At 35.8% G+C, this 16,916-nt stretch overlaps 1 protein-coding gene across 1 annotated transcript in view; it reads right to left on the bottom strand.

Moving 5' to 3' along the window:
- The window catches only part of LOC118934470 (kelch-like protein 4), a 98,025-nt gene that overhangs the window by 42,762 nt on the left and 38,347 nt on the right, over positions 1-16,916 (bottom strand). The window contains 1 exon segment of the mRNA XM_057495364.1: positions 2,545-2,757. Within this exon segment, the coding sequence (XP_057351347.1) occupies positions 2,545-2,757 (213 nt within the window).

Below are 16,916 nucleotides of genomic sequence, written 5' to 3'. Positions count from 1 at the left end.
TAATATTTTAAGTTGCTTAGTGACATACTTTGTATTCACTGATGATTTGAAGTGACTAAAGGCCTCAATATAGTAGCTAAAGATCTCTGCAGATTTGACATTTTATCTTTGGAATACATACACATCCACTCTCAAGGGGTGAAAGTGAAAAAGCACTCATGAAATGTGTTTCCTAAAGCAGTCAAAGCGAAGGACTGTGTGTATGTACACAAAGCAAGCATCTCCCAGTCTACTGCATGTAGCTGCACAAGCAGCCACCTTTATGCTGGATTTAGATGAGGGAGTACAAACATGCCCAGTGAAAATGAAAGAGCATTGCCCTCAGGGTGTCACATCTTTATCATCAAATCACTTTTGTAAGGTATTCTGAAAGCAGGTGCTTTTTATCTGTATTCATGTACATGTGTACATCAGTGAAGTACATGTGTTAGCAAGAAGGCAACGCATCAGCAAGAGTAGATGGCCAGTCATTTCTGGCCAAACCATCACTGCCTGACAGACAGTAAGACTCTAACTGAGTAGGATGAACATTAGATATAGTATTTTTCCTAAGATGAGCTGAGAAATTAAGTTTGTTTCAGAATTTATCAAGCATCATTTAGATTGGGTCCTTGGAGTTTAGGGTCCACAGTATCACAGAACATTGAGAAGAGTATCAGATTGTTGTAATAAAGGTGCTAATTTCACTCCCTAAAACTTTCCTGAAGTTTCCTGTTCTCCAGTGGTTAATCTCACCTCTGTTCTCACCTTACCTATAATTTATGATGGATCACTATTTTTACTTGGCTGGTGAAACCCTAGACATTTCCTAATGGATACACTGCTGCAAATAGGTTTGAAAATTGCGCTTTGTAGTTTATTTTCTTCCAAAAATATTTTTCAAAGGTTTACTACTATTCTCTTCATATATCTCTTTTCTAGAATTTTTGTTTAAGGTCATTTTCAAAATTGTTTTGGAAAGTCTGTATTCTGTATGCCATTACCCACCACTGCCATCAGCAGCAAAAGTCCACAGGAGTCCACATTTTAGGCTCTAAGGCCTCCTCATGGGTGGGAGGCCAAGGTACCACTGGTTGTATGCACTGGAAATGTATCCATCTTCTTATAAAGTAAGAGAAGTCCAAAATAAGCACTTTGCTGAAAGAATGTCATATTGACTTAAAGCAGTGTAGAGTTAAATGTGTCTGATCCTTTATACCAGTGCATCTCAAGTGTTTACGTACCTAAGAATAATCTGGAGAACTTGTTAAAACACAAATTCCTTCTCTTTGTCCCTAGAAATTGTTTCAGTATATATGTGGTGGGGGTCAGAAACTGAGTTTCTGACAGGCTTCCAGAAAATGGCATGCAGCTGGTCCAGGGACATTTTGAATAGCATTGCCTTAGAAAATCTGTTAAATAGTATAGACCCTCTCATGAGATAAACACACAAAAGAACATTAACATAAAATTTCCATAGATGCTGAAACTTTGGTCTAAGATTACATGTATATTTTAGTGCTTCTCTTTTTGGTGTGACTATTGCCTTGCCCTTTAAATAATTTGTTATACCCTGGAGAGAAGTCAGTGTTTTTCATTCCATATGGAGAGATTCTCAAGCTTACTAGAGTTCCATGGAATTCAACTTACAGCTAAAAGGAAAAAAATGTAGATAAATCATCAGCAAATTAGAATTCTGTTTTTAAATACTAACATTTAATTAGTAATTTTATTGAAAATCAATGAATTTTTTAGTGTTTATGAGACCAGTGATCCACTAGGCCCAAATAAGGTCCCTCCTCCCAATGTGGATGATGTTTAGGGACTTTAACCACAGGATCTATATGAAGTGTGCAATATATTCATATATTTGGTACATAAAAGATACCTACTATTGATCAATTCATTACAGAGAAAAAGTGTGGCTTTCACTAATGGTAGAATTATGTAGTGGTACTGTATTCCACCCTCCCTAAACATCACATACTAAAATTCATTATGAGATGGGTCAATCCTGAATCTTATTCAAGGGTGTTTGTTTCTAGATTCATTTTTAGGATAATCCTTCAGCATGCACAGTGTAGATGCTGTTATAACAACGGTCTAGTACATCTGACTAATATAATATGCTTTCAATCACAGCAGCTAATTACTCATGTCAGTAGTGACTATCCAGAATCTAACTCTTTCCTAGAGTCTCCTCTGACATGCTACTGTACCAATTATCATCGCCTTGCCTAGAAGGTGGGCAGAAATAGACAAAGAGTTAACCTAGTCATTTTCCCTGGTTGTTTACAAGTTCCATTTGGAGAGAAAAGAAATGGAAGCTAATGTGTATGCTGATGTTCAGGGATTACCGGCAGGGTTTCAAAAAAAAAATCCTTGTTTTCTCTGTCTTCATCATAAATATTGCTAATTGAAGGCTGCATATGTCCTCCAAAAATCCTGAATACTCTAATTATCAGAAATCTTCTGAATGAAATAAAACTAGACAACTAAGGAATGGATTAATGACTAGTGGTAGTTCAGAACGAGAGTTTGCTCTACCTGGGTAGATGTCCCTACCTGTGATGGCAGTAAGGGCAGTCTGATGTAAGACAGCAGCATTGTCAAGTCTTGCTGCCTCACCTGCACATCATAACACACCCACTGCATGACAGCATTGAAAATGATTTCTTCATCAGGCACAGTAACGTCATCGCTGCACAGAAGTTTGGAAATCTCATTAGCTGGAAGCAGGAGGAATTCTTGGTTCTTTATTACCTCAATGAAGTGTTCCTAGAAAAGAAAGGTCTTCTACTGAAATCCCGTACTTTGGAAACTTCTTAACACAATGAAAATATCAAACATTTCACTTTGCTAAATTTCAGAAAAAGCCTGGGAGACAGACATATGCATTTATACTGCCTGTGACAGGAGGCATGGGCGGGAGGGTGCTTGTGAGACTGAGGAGCCAAATGCTTCCACTAGGGATATTTACAGAATACAAGGAAAGACCGTAACTGTTTCATGGGCCATGCAGAGAGTAGCCGAGTTGATTTATTTTCTTTCCCAGCTGGTGGGTGACAACAGCTCAGGGCTCCAGAACTAATGTTGAGTTGGTCTCTAGTCAACAACCTTAAGAGAAAGTCTGAAAATTTTCAAGGTGGCTACTGCCTTGAAGGGCTGGGAGGAGTAGCTCTCGCTGTGCATTTGAGAGGAGAACATGCTGAATTCCTCTGCGATGAGAGGAAGAAGTTGATGAAAAACTCTTTTCTTTTATGGCAAAACATGACATTCTATTAACCAAGGCAAAAGTTTCTTTTAAAATGGACAACAATCTCCAGATTCAGGATAATCTAAAAGGGACTCCTGTGGAATTACTTTTGGGGGGCAGTGAGACTCTGTCTATTTATATATATTATATCTCTATTCTTCCATCTGCAATGGTATTATCTTGTACTTTTTAAATTCATTTTGTTATCATTAATCTACAATTACATGAAGAACATTGTTTACTAGATGCCCCCTTCACCAAGTCCCCCCTAAACCCCAGTACAGTCACTGTCCATCAGCATAGTAAGATGCTGTAGAATCACTATTGTCTTCTCTGTGTTTCACAGCCCTCCCCTTCCTCCACCCACCACATTATACATGCTAATCATAATACCCCCTTTCTTCTTCCCCACCCTTATCACTCCGTACGCTCCCATTCTCCCAAGTCTCTTTCCCTTTGGTAACTATTAGTCCATTCTTGTTCTGTGATTCTGCTGCTGTTTTGTTCCTTCAGGTTTTCTTCTGTTCTAATACTCCACAGATGAGTGAAATAATTTGGTACTTGTCTTTTACCACCTACCTTATTTCACTGAGTATAATACACTCTAGCTCCATCCATGTTGTTGCGAATGATAGGATTGTTTTCTTCTTATGGCTGAATAATATTCCATTGTGTATATGTATAACATCTTCGTTACCCATTCATCTACTGATGGACACTTAGGTTGCTTCCATTTCTTGGCTATTGAATATAGTGCTGCGATAAATATAGGGGTGCATCTGTCTTTTTCAAACTGGGCTGCTGCATTCTTAGGGTAAATTCCTAGAAGTGGAATTCCTGAGTCAAATGGTATTTCAATTTTGAGGTTTTTGAGGAAACTCTATACTGCTTTCCACAATGGTAGAGCTAATTTACATTCCCACCAGTAGTGCAGGAGGGTTGCCCTTTCTTCACAACCTCGCCAACATTTGCTGTTGTTTGTCTTTTGGATGGTGGCGATCCTTACTGGTGTGAGGTGATATCTCATTGTGGTTTTAATTTGCATTTCTCTGATGACTGGTGATGTGGAGCATCTTTTCATGTGTCTGTTGGCCATCTGAATTTCTTCTTTGGAGAACTGTCTGTCCAGCTCCTCTGCCTATTTTTTAATTGGATTATTTGCTTTTTGTTTGTTGAGATGTGTGAGCCCTTTATATATTTTGGATGTCAAGCCTTTATCGGATCTGTCATTTACGAAAATATTCTCCCATACTGTGGGGTACCTTTTTGTTCTATTGATGGTGTCCTTTGCTGTACAGAAGCTTTTCAGTTTGATATAGTCCCACCTGTTCATTTTTGCTTTTGTTTCCCTTGCCCAGGGAGATACGTTTATGAAGAAGTCACTCATATTTATGTCCAAGAGATTTTTCCTATGTTTTTTTCTAAGAGTTTTATAGTTTCATGACTTACATTCAGGACTTTGATCCATTTCAAATGTACTTTTATGTATGGGGTTAGACAGTAATACAGTTTCATTCTCTTACATATAGCTGTCCAGTTTTGCCAGCACCATCTGTTGAAGAGATTGTCATTTCCCCATTGTATGTCCATGGCTCCTTCATTGTATATTAATTGACCATATATGTTTGGGTTAACTTCTGGAGTCTCTATTCTGTTCCACTGGTCTGTGGCTCTGTTCTTGTGCCAGTACCAAATTGTCTTGATTACTGTGGCTTTGTAGTAGAGCTTGAGGTTGGGGAGTGAGATTCCCCCCACTTTATTCTTCTTTCTCAGGATTGCTGTGGCTATTCAGGGTCCTTGGTGTTTCCATATGTATTTTTGAACTATTTGTTCCAGGTCGTTGAAGAATGCTGTTGGTAATTTGATACAGATTGCATCAAATCTATATATTTCTTTGGGCAGGATGGCCATTTTGACAATAGTAATTCTTCACAGCCAAGATCATGGGATGATTTTCCATTTGTTAGTGTCCTCTTTAATTTCTCTTAAGAGAGTCTTGTTGTTTTCAGGGTATAGGTCTTTCACTTCCTTGGTTAGGTTTATTCCTAGATATTCTATTTTTTTGATGCAATTGTGAATGGAATTGTTTTCCTGATTTCTCTTTCTATTAGTTAATTGTTAGTGTATAGGAAAATCACAGATTTCTGTGTCTTAATTTTGTATCTTGCAACTTTGCTGTATTCTGATATCAGTTATAGTAGTTTTGGAGTGGAGTCGTTAGGGTTTTTTATGTATAATTTCATGTCATCTGCAAATAGTGAGAGTTTAACTTCTTCTTTACCAATTTCAATTCCTTGTATTTCTCTTTTTTGTCTAATTGCCATGGCTAGGACCTCCAGTACTATGTTGAATAACAGTGGGGAGGATTGGGCATCCCTGTCTTGTTTCCGATCTCAGAGGAAAAGCTTTCAGCTTCTCACTGTTCAGTATGATGTTGGCTGTGGGTTTTTCATATATGGCCTTTATTATGTTGAGGTACTTGCATTCTGTGCACATTTTATTCAGAGTTTTTATCATGAACGGATGTTGAATTTTGTCAAAGGCTTTTTCAGTGTCTATGGAGATGATCATGTAGTTTTTGTTTTTCTTTTTGTTTATGTAGTGGATGATGTTGATGGATTTTCGAATGTTGTCGCATCCTTGCATCCCCAGAATGAGTCCACTTGGTCATGGTGTATGATCTTTTTGATATATTTTTTAATTCAGTTTGCTAATATTTTGTTGAGTATTTTTGCCTCTACATTCATCAGGGATATTGGTCTGTAATTTTCTTTTTTGGTGGGGTCTTTGCCTGGTTTTGGTATTAGGGTGATGTTGGCTTCATAGAATAATTTTGTGAATATTCCCTCCTCTTCTATTTTTTTGAAAACCTTAAGGAGAATGGGTATTATGTATTCTCCATATGTCTGATAAAATTCCAAGGTAAATCCATCTGGCCCGTGGGTTTTTTCTTGGGTAGATTTTTGATTACTAATTCAATTTCTTTGCTAGTTATTGGAGTGTTTAAATTTTGTGTTTCTTCCTTGGTCAGTCTTGGCAGGTTACATTTTTCTAGGAAGTTGTACATTTCTTCTAGGTTTTCCAGCTACTTAGCATATAGGTTTTCATATTAGTCTCTAATAATTCCTTGTATTTCTGTGGGGTCTGTCATGATGTTTCCTTTCTCATTTCTGTTTCTGTAGATGTGTGTTGATTCTCTTTTTCTCTTAATAAGTCTGGCTAGAGGCTTATCTATTTTGTTTATTTTCTCAGAGAACCAGCTCTTGGTTTCATTGATATTTTCTATTGTTTTATTCTTCTAAATTTGATTTATTTCTTCTCTAATCTTTATTATGTCCCTCCTTCTGCTGACTTAAGCCTCATTTGTTCTTCTTTTTCCATTTTCGATAATTGGGATGTTAGAATATTCATCTGCATTTGTTCTTCCTTCTTTAAATATGCCTGGATTGCTATACACTTTCTTCTTAAGACTGCTTTCGCTGCGTCCCACAGAAGTTGGGGCTTTGTGTTGTTGTTGTCATTTGTCTCCATATATTGCTTGATCTCCATTTTAATTTGGTTGTTGATCCATTGACTATTTAGGAGCGTGTTGTTAAGCCTCCATGTGTTTGTGAGCCTTTTTACTTTCTTTGTAAAATTTATTTCTAGTTTTATATCTTTGTTGTCTGAAAAGTTGGTTTGTAGAATTTCAATCGTTTTGAATTTACTTAGGCTCTTTTTGTGGCCTAGTTTGTGGTCTATTCTGGAGAATGTTCCATGTGCACTTGAGAAGAATGTGTATCCTGTTTCTTTTTAATGTAGAGTTCTATAGATATGTATTAGGTCCATCTGTTCTAGTGAGTTGTTCAGTGCCTCTGTGTCTTTACTTATTTTCTGTCTCATGGATCTGTCTTTTGGAGTGAATGGTGTGTTGAAGTCTCCTAAAATGAATGCATTGCATTCTATTTCCTCCTTTAGTTCTGTTAGTATTTGTTTCACATATGCTGGTGCTCCTGTGTTGGGTACATATATATTTATAATGGTTATATCCTCTTGTTGGACTGAGCCCTTTATCATTATGTAATGTCCTACTATATCTCTTGTAACTTTCTTTGTTTTGTAGTCTATTTTGTCTGATACTAGTACTTCAGCACCCCCTTTTTTCTCCCTGTTGTTTGCATGAAATATATTTTTCCATCCCTTGACTTTTAGTCTGTGCATGTCTTTGGGTTTGAGGTGAGTCTCTTGTAAGCAGCATATAGATGGGTCCTGTTTTTCTATCCATTCAGTTACTCTATGTCTTTTAATTGGTGCATTCAATCCATTTACATTCAGGGTGATTATTTATAGGTATGTATTTATTGCAGACTTTAGATTCGTGGTTACCAAAGGTTCAAAGTTAATTTCCTTACTGTCTAAGAGTCTAACTTTACACACTTAATATGCTGTTACAAACACAATCTAAAGGTTCTTTTCTGTTTCTCCTCCTTTTCCTTCCTCCTTCATTCTTATATATTAGGTATCATATTCTGTACTTTTTGTCTATCCCTTGATTGCCTATGGGGTTAGTTAATTTAATTTTTCATTTGCTTGGTAATTACCTGTTCTGTTTTCTTTACTGTGGTTTTATTACCTCTGGTGACAGCTATTCAACCTTAGGAACACTTTCATCTATAGCAGTCCCTCCAAAATAGACTGTAGAGATGGTTTGTGGGAGGTAAATTCTCTAAGCTTTTGCTTATCTGTAAATTGCTTAATCCCTCCTTCAAATTTAAATGATAGTCTTGCTGGATAAAGTAATCTTGGTTCCATGCCCTTCTGCTTCGTGGCATTAAATACATCATGCCACTCCCTTCTGGCCTGTAAGGTTTCTTCTGTGAAGTCTGATGTTAGCCTGATGGGCTTTCCTTTGTATGTGATCTTTTTTCTGTCTCTGGCTGCTTTAGCAGTCTCTCCTTATCCTTTATCTTTCCCATTTTAATTACTATGTGTCTTGGTGTTGTCTTCCTTGGGTCCCTTGTGTTGGGAGATCTGTGGATCTCCATGGCCTGAGAGACTATCTCCTTCCCCAGATTGGGGAAGTTTTCAGCAACTCCCTCCTCAAAGACACTTTCTATCCTTTCTCTCTCTTCTTCTTCTTCTGGTATCACTATAATGCGAATATTGTTCCATTTGCATTAGTCACACAGTTCTCTCAATATTCTTTCTTTCTTAGTTATCCTTTTTTCTCTCTGTGCCTCAGCTTCTTTGTATTCCTCTTCTCTAGTTTCTGTTTCATTTATTGTCTCCTCCACCATATCCAACCTGCTTTTAATACCCTCCATCATGCTCTTCAATGACTGGATCTCTGACCTGAATTCATTCCTGAGTACTTGGATGTCTTTCCATACCTCCATTAGCATGTCGATGATTTTTATTTTGAACTCCCTTTCAGGAAGAGTCACAAGGTCCATAACATTTAAGTCTTTCCCATGAGTTGTATTAATAATTTTAGTCTGGGCCAGGTTTCTTTGGCATTTCATATTTGTTTATGGCGCCCTCTAATGGCCCTAACCTCTATTCTGTATCTGTTCTACCCCTGAAGCAATGTTGGGGGTCACAGGGGAGTGGTATTGGTTCCTGGGGGGAGGAAAGAGCTCTTCCCTGCTTCCAGGCTGCTATGCCTTTCTCCACTGCCTGAGGCAGTGGGCCGAGCATGCAGATATAAGCTTTTGTCCGATAGCAGCCATATATGGATTCCTGCTTTCCACAAGAGGCCAGAATCCCAGTCTCCCCAGGAATTCTGCCTGTCCCAGCTTTCCTACCCTGTAATCAGAAGAGTGTGATGAAAGCACATGAAATGTAGTTTTGTGCTCCCATTGCAGATCTCCAGATCTAGGTATTCAGCCATCCCAAGCCTTCTACTCCCTCCCTTCTCGGTTTCTCTTCCTCCCACCAGTGAGCTGGGGGGTGGGGGAATGGCTCGGGTCCCACAGAGCCACAGCTCTTGTACGTTACACTATTTGGTGAGGTCTGCTCTTTTCTCCAGGTGTATGCAGTGTGGCGCTATTCTCTTTCCTGTTGCTCTCTCAGGATTAGTTGCACCAACTATATTTTATAATTGTATCCAGTTTTAGGAGGAAGCCTCTGTCTCTCCTCTCACGCTGCCATCTTTAATCCTCTCTCTTAAGGCGGTCACTTTTTAACCTGTAATACTGTGACTATTTTTCTGAGTTGGGAAATAAAACAAATTTTATATGAGATCTGAACTAGGTCAAAAAATTTCATCAGAATTTCAAATGCTAGCATGTAAGAGGCATGGCTTTTATAGGCACTCACAGTACGTTATTACCTAGAATGCAGGTGGAATGCTTCATTTCCAATGTGCTTATATAAATACTTGCTCAGTCTTGCAAATAAACAACAAAAAAGTGGTGCCAGCTTTTGGCTACCACTTTGTTCATCTCTAACTACATGTTTAAATGATAAGGCACTGGTAAGAAAGTGATTGCACACTGTGCCATACTGTGTCCTTCTTTGATAAATAAGTGGCACATCAATACTCACTTTTGCAAATTATATTTTTAGGATATATCGCTGATCCAATTTACTGTGGTCAATATTCTCAGTGTCAGAAACATACACAAGTGACTTCTCACTTCTCAGAGATGACACTGTAGGGAAAACACCTTTCATGAGCTCACCTTTCAGAGTGCCACATGACAAACTAGATGTATCTTGAAGCTTTAAGATAATCTAAAATCACACTCATCATACTCTGCTTTCCACAAGATGAGTTCCCTGGTGATTTTAAGCCATAAGGAGAAGACTGACTTTGTGAAACTGCAGGAGGAGAGTTGCAAGACAGCCTACCTTGGGCTTCTTATGCTGTTGCAGGGGTTGCCAAGAATGGCAGGTTCTAACTGTTCTTTACCCAGGTCATTTTTCAGGATTGAGTTTTCAGTGAACAACCTTGATGAATATAGTAATATCTGCTTCCCAACCACCAGAAAGTATGGTTGTATATTGTTTGACATAAAAGCAGTGGGTTTCCCAAGCACTACATTTTCAACTGCAATGCAAAGTCCCTGTGTGCCTTTCTGGGCTATACTGAATTGCCCCTGGGAAACTTGGGGCAAGCTAAATCTGTGCAAAAATGCAGATAGATGCTCATGCTGATTGCTCTTCCATGAGTAATAAATTCTGTTCTCTCTGTCCCAGGAGTTGTATATATTCTGTCAGCATCCACGAAACAGTTATAAGCTAGCTGAGCAGTCTGTAAATAAATCAAAATAAAATCCTGGGCTTGACAGAGGGCATATCAGAGTCACTTCCTGGGGCTTTATTAAATTGCATATTACTTTCCAGTATCCCACTTCTACCACTGCCACCATAATCATCACGGGAATCACTGCCATAGAAGGTGCTTATTCACTATTACTGATTGGTATGGGTTAAATCTCTCAGATGTGCTGAGCTTCAAAAATGGTTGAGATCCACTGAGCTACCAAGCTGGCCATTGCCCTTTTATCATTTTTTTCATTGGTAAATGCCTCTTTTCTTTCCTCTCACTTTAATAATGGAACCCAGGTTTTTCATATATTAATGTATTAGACTTGAATGACCTTTGGCATTTTAAATATGGAAGTAAAAATCCCCAAAAGTCACTATCAAAAGTAACAAATAGGCTATGATAAGACATATAGTCTAACAAAAGAAGCTAAAAAGAGGGAAAAAATCTGATGCTGATTATAAAATGATTGATGGAAAAGTGAAGACTTTATTTACATCCTGTAATATGGGCAAATTTTTGATGAACACAAAAAGGAGTGAGTACATATTTTGTGTGAGGAGAGTAGCTAGAACAAAATTATGGTAGTGGAAACATGTGAAGCATGCTCAGGATGACAAGTAGATTAATTTCATTAGAGAATTCCCTTATGGGAAAATTGAGGGAAAAGGTAGGAAATACTGATTTTAGTAAGATCTAGAAAGGCAAGTGATATCTTTCATGCCTAGTTTTATTAATACATAAAGGCTGTCTGGAAAGTCCATGTTTAGTGCTGAGTGGTGAAGAATGCTGTAGTCAATTAGAAGTTTGTGGATTGTGGGAGTGGGCCACTAATGGCATATATTTGCAAACTCTAAGATAGATTATGGAACAATGGCTACTCTTGCCCCTTCTTTGATCACTGATAAGTGTCTTAATATTTTTCATAATAAACTCTTCAAGGTAGGTATTAGAATACCCATTCTGTAGTGGTGAAAATTGAGACTTAGTGAGACTAAGTTACTTACCCCAAATCCCTTAGCTTTTATGTAGAGGATCTGGGATTTCAATATAGATTTGTGTGATTCTTACATGCCTGAACATTAAGAGTCATAAAGAGACACTGAAGGCTATTGAACAAGGCACTTCTATGGTGTTTAGGTAATATAAGCTGGGCCAATTAGAGAGGCCAAGAGGCTGGATCAAGGGTTATAGTTAGAAGATTATTGCAGTATATCAAGTGTGGTAATATGATAGTAATGTTTTATCTAATGTGGTGGAAGAATATGAAACTTGAATGTACACTGTGTTTATATTGTAAAATGTGTGTACATAGGAGAACATGGAAGCATTTAAAATGTAGAGATTAGAGGATTTTTCAGGATATTGTCTTCCTTTCCTTTTAAAAAAGTTATTTAAATTTGATCATCGGTGTTGTCCCCATACTACATTTCACAAAGCAGATGTTCATTTTCCACTTGTCAAAACCGGAAACTCACCATCACTTTATTTTCAGCAGATGCCTCTCTTTACTGATAAGGTCAAGCCACTCTGTAAAACTCCATTTTTCTCTACTTTAAGATTTCCATTTTTTTACCCATATTTTCCTGTAATGAAGCAAAAGTTACCATTTGTCCTTGCTAAAATTCCTACATGCACTTTTCATCCTATTCTCTACCTTGTATTTGCTCCAGGACTCTTCGCCAACAATGTATGTTTTTCCTTTATACCTGAAATCACTCTCTATGCACGTGATCTAAATCTGTGAATGAATATGCTCTGTTTTACAACTGTCTCAAGACTGTCTTGCCGAGATATTTTCAAATCTCTTAAATGGTGAGTTTATAGTACCATCGTCCAGGCCAACTCACACCTTAATTCCTTACAGTTTATTTTATACCTGTTCTACAAATAAAGTCACCAGTAATCATCTAATCATTAAATCCTGTGGCATTCCTCAATCTTTTTTTTTTTCCGGGACGCTTATACTTCATATGATCACACTGAAAATTATTTCCTTATTTGGTATAAACTGTCATAGAATCTATGTTTTATCCTTGTGTTACCTAGAAGTAAACATTGTCTAAAATTTATTCTTAGTCTTCCTAAAATTTTCTCACTATGCACTTTATCTTATTTATCATACACACTCATACACTCTTACGGCATCATTTTTTGTATCTATCGATAACTTTTAGTTCCAAATCTCTACTATATACCCCAAATTGTAAATAGATCCCCATTTATGAACTGGCTGCTTGGCATTGATATCTGAATGTCTTGCCAGTGCATGATAGGTAGCTAGGTTTTACCAAGTATGGCAGCTATACCTTTTGAGGCTATGCAAGATGATTTTAGGTGTTACACTGACAGTTTTCTAAGATATTTATTTGAATATGTGTTAGAAACAGTTCAAGTAGTCCAGCAAACTGATGATTTCACAGTTTTTGAGACTTCTGTGGTACTTAGCCTAAATTATTCCACTAGATTCAAAGCAAGATGATTTATAGTGAATTTTAACATGTTAAGTAAAAATAGTGTGTATTGTCTGCAGAGATGGCAAATATTCTGATGATAGTACACAGGATGATTAGAGATTTGGAGAAACAAAGGTACTACATAGTAGAATATACAAGGGCTGTGAACCATGATTAGTGGAATATACAAGAGCTTTGAGCCATACAGATCTAGGTTCAAGTCTAACATTAGACACAAAACAATTGTTAGATTTTGAACAAGCACTTAAACTCTCAAAATCTGTCTCCTCATCTACAAAATGGAGATCATAAGCTGTATCCAAAAGACAGCTGAGAATCAGAAATAGTATATGTTCTGCTGAAGTGCTAACATATTTTTCTCTTCATAATAGACACCAGACAAACTGTAGCTATTTTAAACAATTTTATATGCACATTTTGAAGAAACGGGACATTCTTTATTTACATAGGAATATGGGTATTATGGTTTTAGGAAAAGAAACCCAAAGTTTCTGTTTTGGGTATTAATTGGCCATTTTTAAACAATTTTATATGCACATTTTGAAGAAACGGGACATTCTTTATTTACATAGGAATATGGGTATTATGGTTTTAGGAAAAGAAACCCAAAGTTTCTGTTTTGGGTATTAATTGGCCATTTTAATAAGATTAGATGCTGAGAGTAATAACCACTTAAAAAGAAGTATCTCTACTTTGTAATTCAGCATGTTCTGTGCTCTTGTTTCAGTGAAAAATAAAGCACTATTCTTTGCCACAAAGTTTCAATGAAAAACATAGCACTATTTTTTGCCACAAAGATAAGTGGGTAACTTAAGATTAATAGATAGCAATGACCATCCTAATTTTCTTTCCCTACCTGAAGACACAGGAAAACTGTTTACTTGTTGAGAAGTAGCAGTGAAACTCCTTGTTTTTCACCATAACAGTTGTATTTTCTAGAATTTACACTTTTTTATCCAGATCTATTATATTTCTTTTATTGCTCATATAAACCTAGCCACATTTTACAGTGTATTTGCTATACTTCATACTAATTACTCAAAAATCCTTGATTGACTTAAGTATGGATGGAAACCAGCTCTGAAGATTACACACTACGAATAAATGTTTGATACTTTTTTTGAGCCTTATGGCTATAACATAATGTTTTATCATTTGTTTATACTATTTGTTACTCACTGTATACTAGGCAAATAATTTAGCACAAATGAGGAAGTGGGCCTGTCTTTGAGAATGTACAATTAAGCTGTTTGAGATGAGAAAAATCCACAATGGATCAGTTTTAGTACTTGAGAGATATGCTTTGGCTGCTAATTTTAAAGTATGCTGTGCAATATAACTTCATTAGTTTTCTTTAAATGATTTTACTACTCTCTACATGTACCATGACTACTCAGATCACAAAAAAATATATAAAAAAAGGAGTTTGAGTATAATTCTACACTAAAAAAAATCTTCCCTGTTTAGATTTTTATCATTATTATTATTTTAAAAATTAGATTTTACAGCCACACAATTTTCTCAGGTCATATCTAATGTACACGTACTTAGAGAAGCTCTTGCATGGCATATACCAATTACTAGCCATGCCATATTTCTAAAACTCAGTCCCTGGGGAGGAAGCAAAAGTCAGAATGGTATGTCAGAATGGGCCTTTGCTAAATCAACTCATGAAAATTTTGATTACTTATTGCTGTGCTATGTTCAGTGAATGTTTATACACTGGCAAAAAAAATATCTATTAAATTATAGTTAAGACTGTAAACTCTGCCTGTCATAGGATCGTCATGTATACTTGGCAATTTTTATTGTTTTATTTGTACATTTAAAATGTAAACTATCATATTTAACTGTTAACTCCTGGATCTGTAATGTACAAAATCAGTTTTCACTAAAATATTCTCTTTATCTCACTGACAGCTGGCTAGACGCATTCTTTAGTTTCCCTAACACAGAGTTAAGTTAAATGTGCCACCAAAGTTTTTTAAAAATGTTAAGAATGTCAGATATTAAGCAAACATTTTAAAACAAAACTTTTCCCATCAGAAGCATGTCATGATACTAACTCAAACTGTATTTACCACTCTGTGTTTTAAAGATGATCATAACATTTTATTATGTATCTGATTGAAATTACATTTGGTTGCTTTTAAAACTTGTTTTTTAATTCAAAGATCCTTCAAAATAAAGCCACTTCAATATTTATTTTGTTTGTAAGATGCCTCAGGAATTTTGGAAATTAAAACTATATATGTAATAATGAGGAAAGATCAATGAAATAGAAATATTTTCTTCTTACCTCAAAAATTGTCAGCCTACAAGATATATGACAATTGTGTTGTATTGTATAGACAGATGGTTTGTAGTGAGATATGAAGTTTTACTTTGATTATTGCTAGCAATAAACATGTTTTTTTCTTACTTTCCAGTGACAGACTATCTCATAGACCTCCCTAATTCCCTTCCAGTTTTTCTGCACCCTAACTGTTGCTGACAAATGTTTGCATTTTATCTTTTAAAAAATAAGAAAAAACACCTTGCTTTCAGCATGGAAACTCCTGAAAAATATTTTCCATTGTATTGCCCACAGAACCAACATTAAACAATTCTGACGCCGGTCATCATTTCCTGAGCTCTATGCTTTCTACTTCTTTTTCAAACAATTTGCAGTATCATCAAAGATCCTCCCACTGCTTTTATTTTTTAAAAAGAGATATTAGTTCCTAGAACTTTAAAATATTTGTTTTAATTAGGAAACTTTACATTGCTTTATAAAATTACTTGAGAAATGTGAAATTATTTGAATATTTTATTTCCTTATGGCAGCTTATAAGACTGTGATCTGGGAAATTTTCTTTTTCTTACCAAAAATGATGTCCTTATTTTCATCTATAAAATTAATGGGCTTGAAAAACCGAACTGTAGGGTATCTTCTATCTAAACCCTAGATATTTTCTTTTGTTTTGTGAAAAAGAAGCTATAATATATTAAAACCTCTTCAACCTTTACTTTATGCTTATCAATTTTACATAGGTGCACATAATGTATGCTATTATTTTATTTGAGCTTACAGGTAATAAATATTTCTATTTCCACAATTTTCAGAAAGTCATTTCTAACAGCTGTATAATGTTTCATCATCTTGATATAAAATACTATAATTTCTTTAGTTCATAATGCGTGATCAAAACCGAAAGTTTCTGTGATGACTGCCCTTGTACTGTTCACCATGTAAGAACTTATTCACTATATAAGAATTTGTTCAACATGTAAGAACTTGTTCGTTATGCTTCAGAAGATCAGAGACTGATGAGAATTAGGCTTGGGGTGGATTAATGATTGTGCATTGAGTCCCCTATACAGAATTGTATTGTTGTTAACAAGCATTTGATCAATAAATATGAGAGATGCCCTCTCAAAAAAAAATACTATAATTTCTATGAATGGTGGGTGTTTTTATTTATTTTTATTTTCTCAAAATTAAATTCTATGAAATGCCTGCTTTCTGGAGTTTGAATAATTTCAGAGCCATATTGTATTTCCTCTCTGGTTTCTGAAAACTTGACTGAATGAATTAATTTACTTGAACAGTAGGAGAAAGATGTTTAGAAAAAATGGAATGTAAAAAAATGGCACCTCTTAACATTTGACATAATTTTCTAAATCAAACTATTCATTTGAAAATTTCAAAAATGTTTGTGCAATAATGAATTAAACTTCATTTCAGTGTATAAGGTGTTTTATTCTTCCAAACTTTGTGAATATGAAGACTATGATAATATGGCAAATTGCTCTACTATTAACTTAGAGTCCAACATTTTATTTCTCATCTTTAAAAAGTTTTATCTTAATTTAGGGGACGGAAATGAATTTTCATTTGCATAAATATTTTAAATTTCAAAACAGTTCTCTACTTTCCTGTCTAATAATTTATCATGCTCAGCATTGAATATTT

The sequence above is a fragment of the Manis pentadactyla genome, chromosome X (genome assembly GCF_030020395.1).
Source record: "Manis pentadactyla isolate mManPen7 chromosome X, mManPen7.hap1, whole genome shotgun sequence".
NCBI lineage: Eukaryota > Metazoa > Chordata > Mammalia > Pholidota > Manidae > Manis > Manis pentadactyla.
This window is presented reverse-complemented; position numbering and strand designations above follow the sequence as displayed.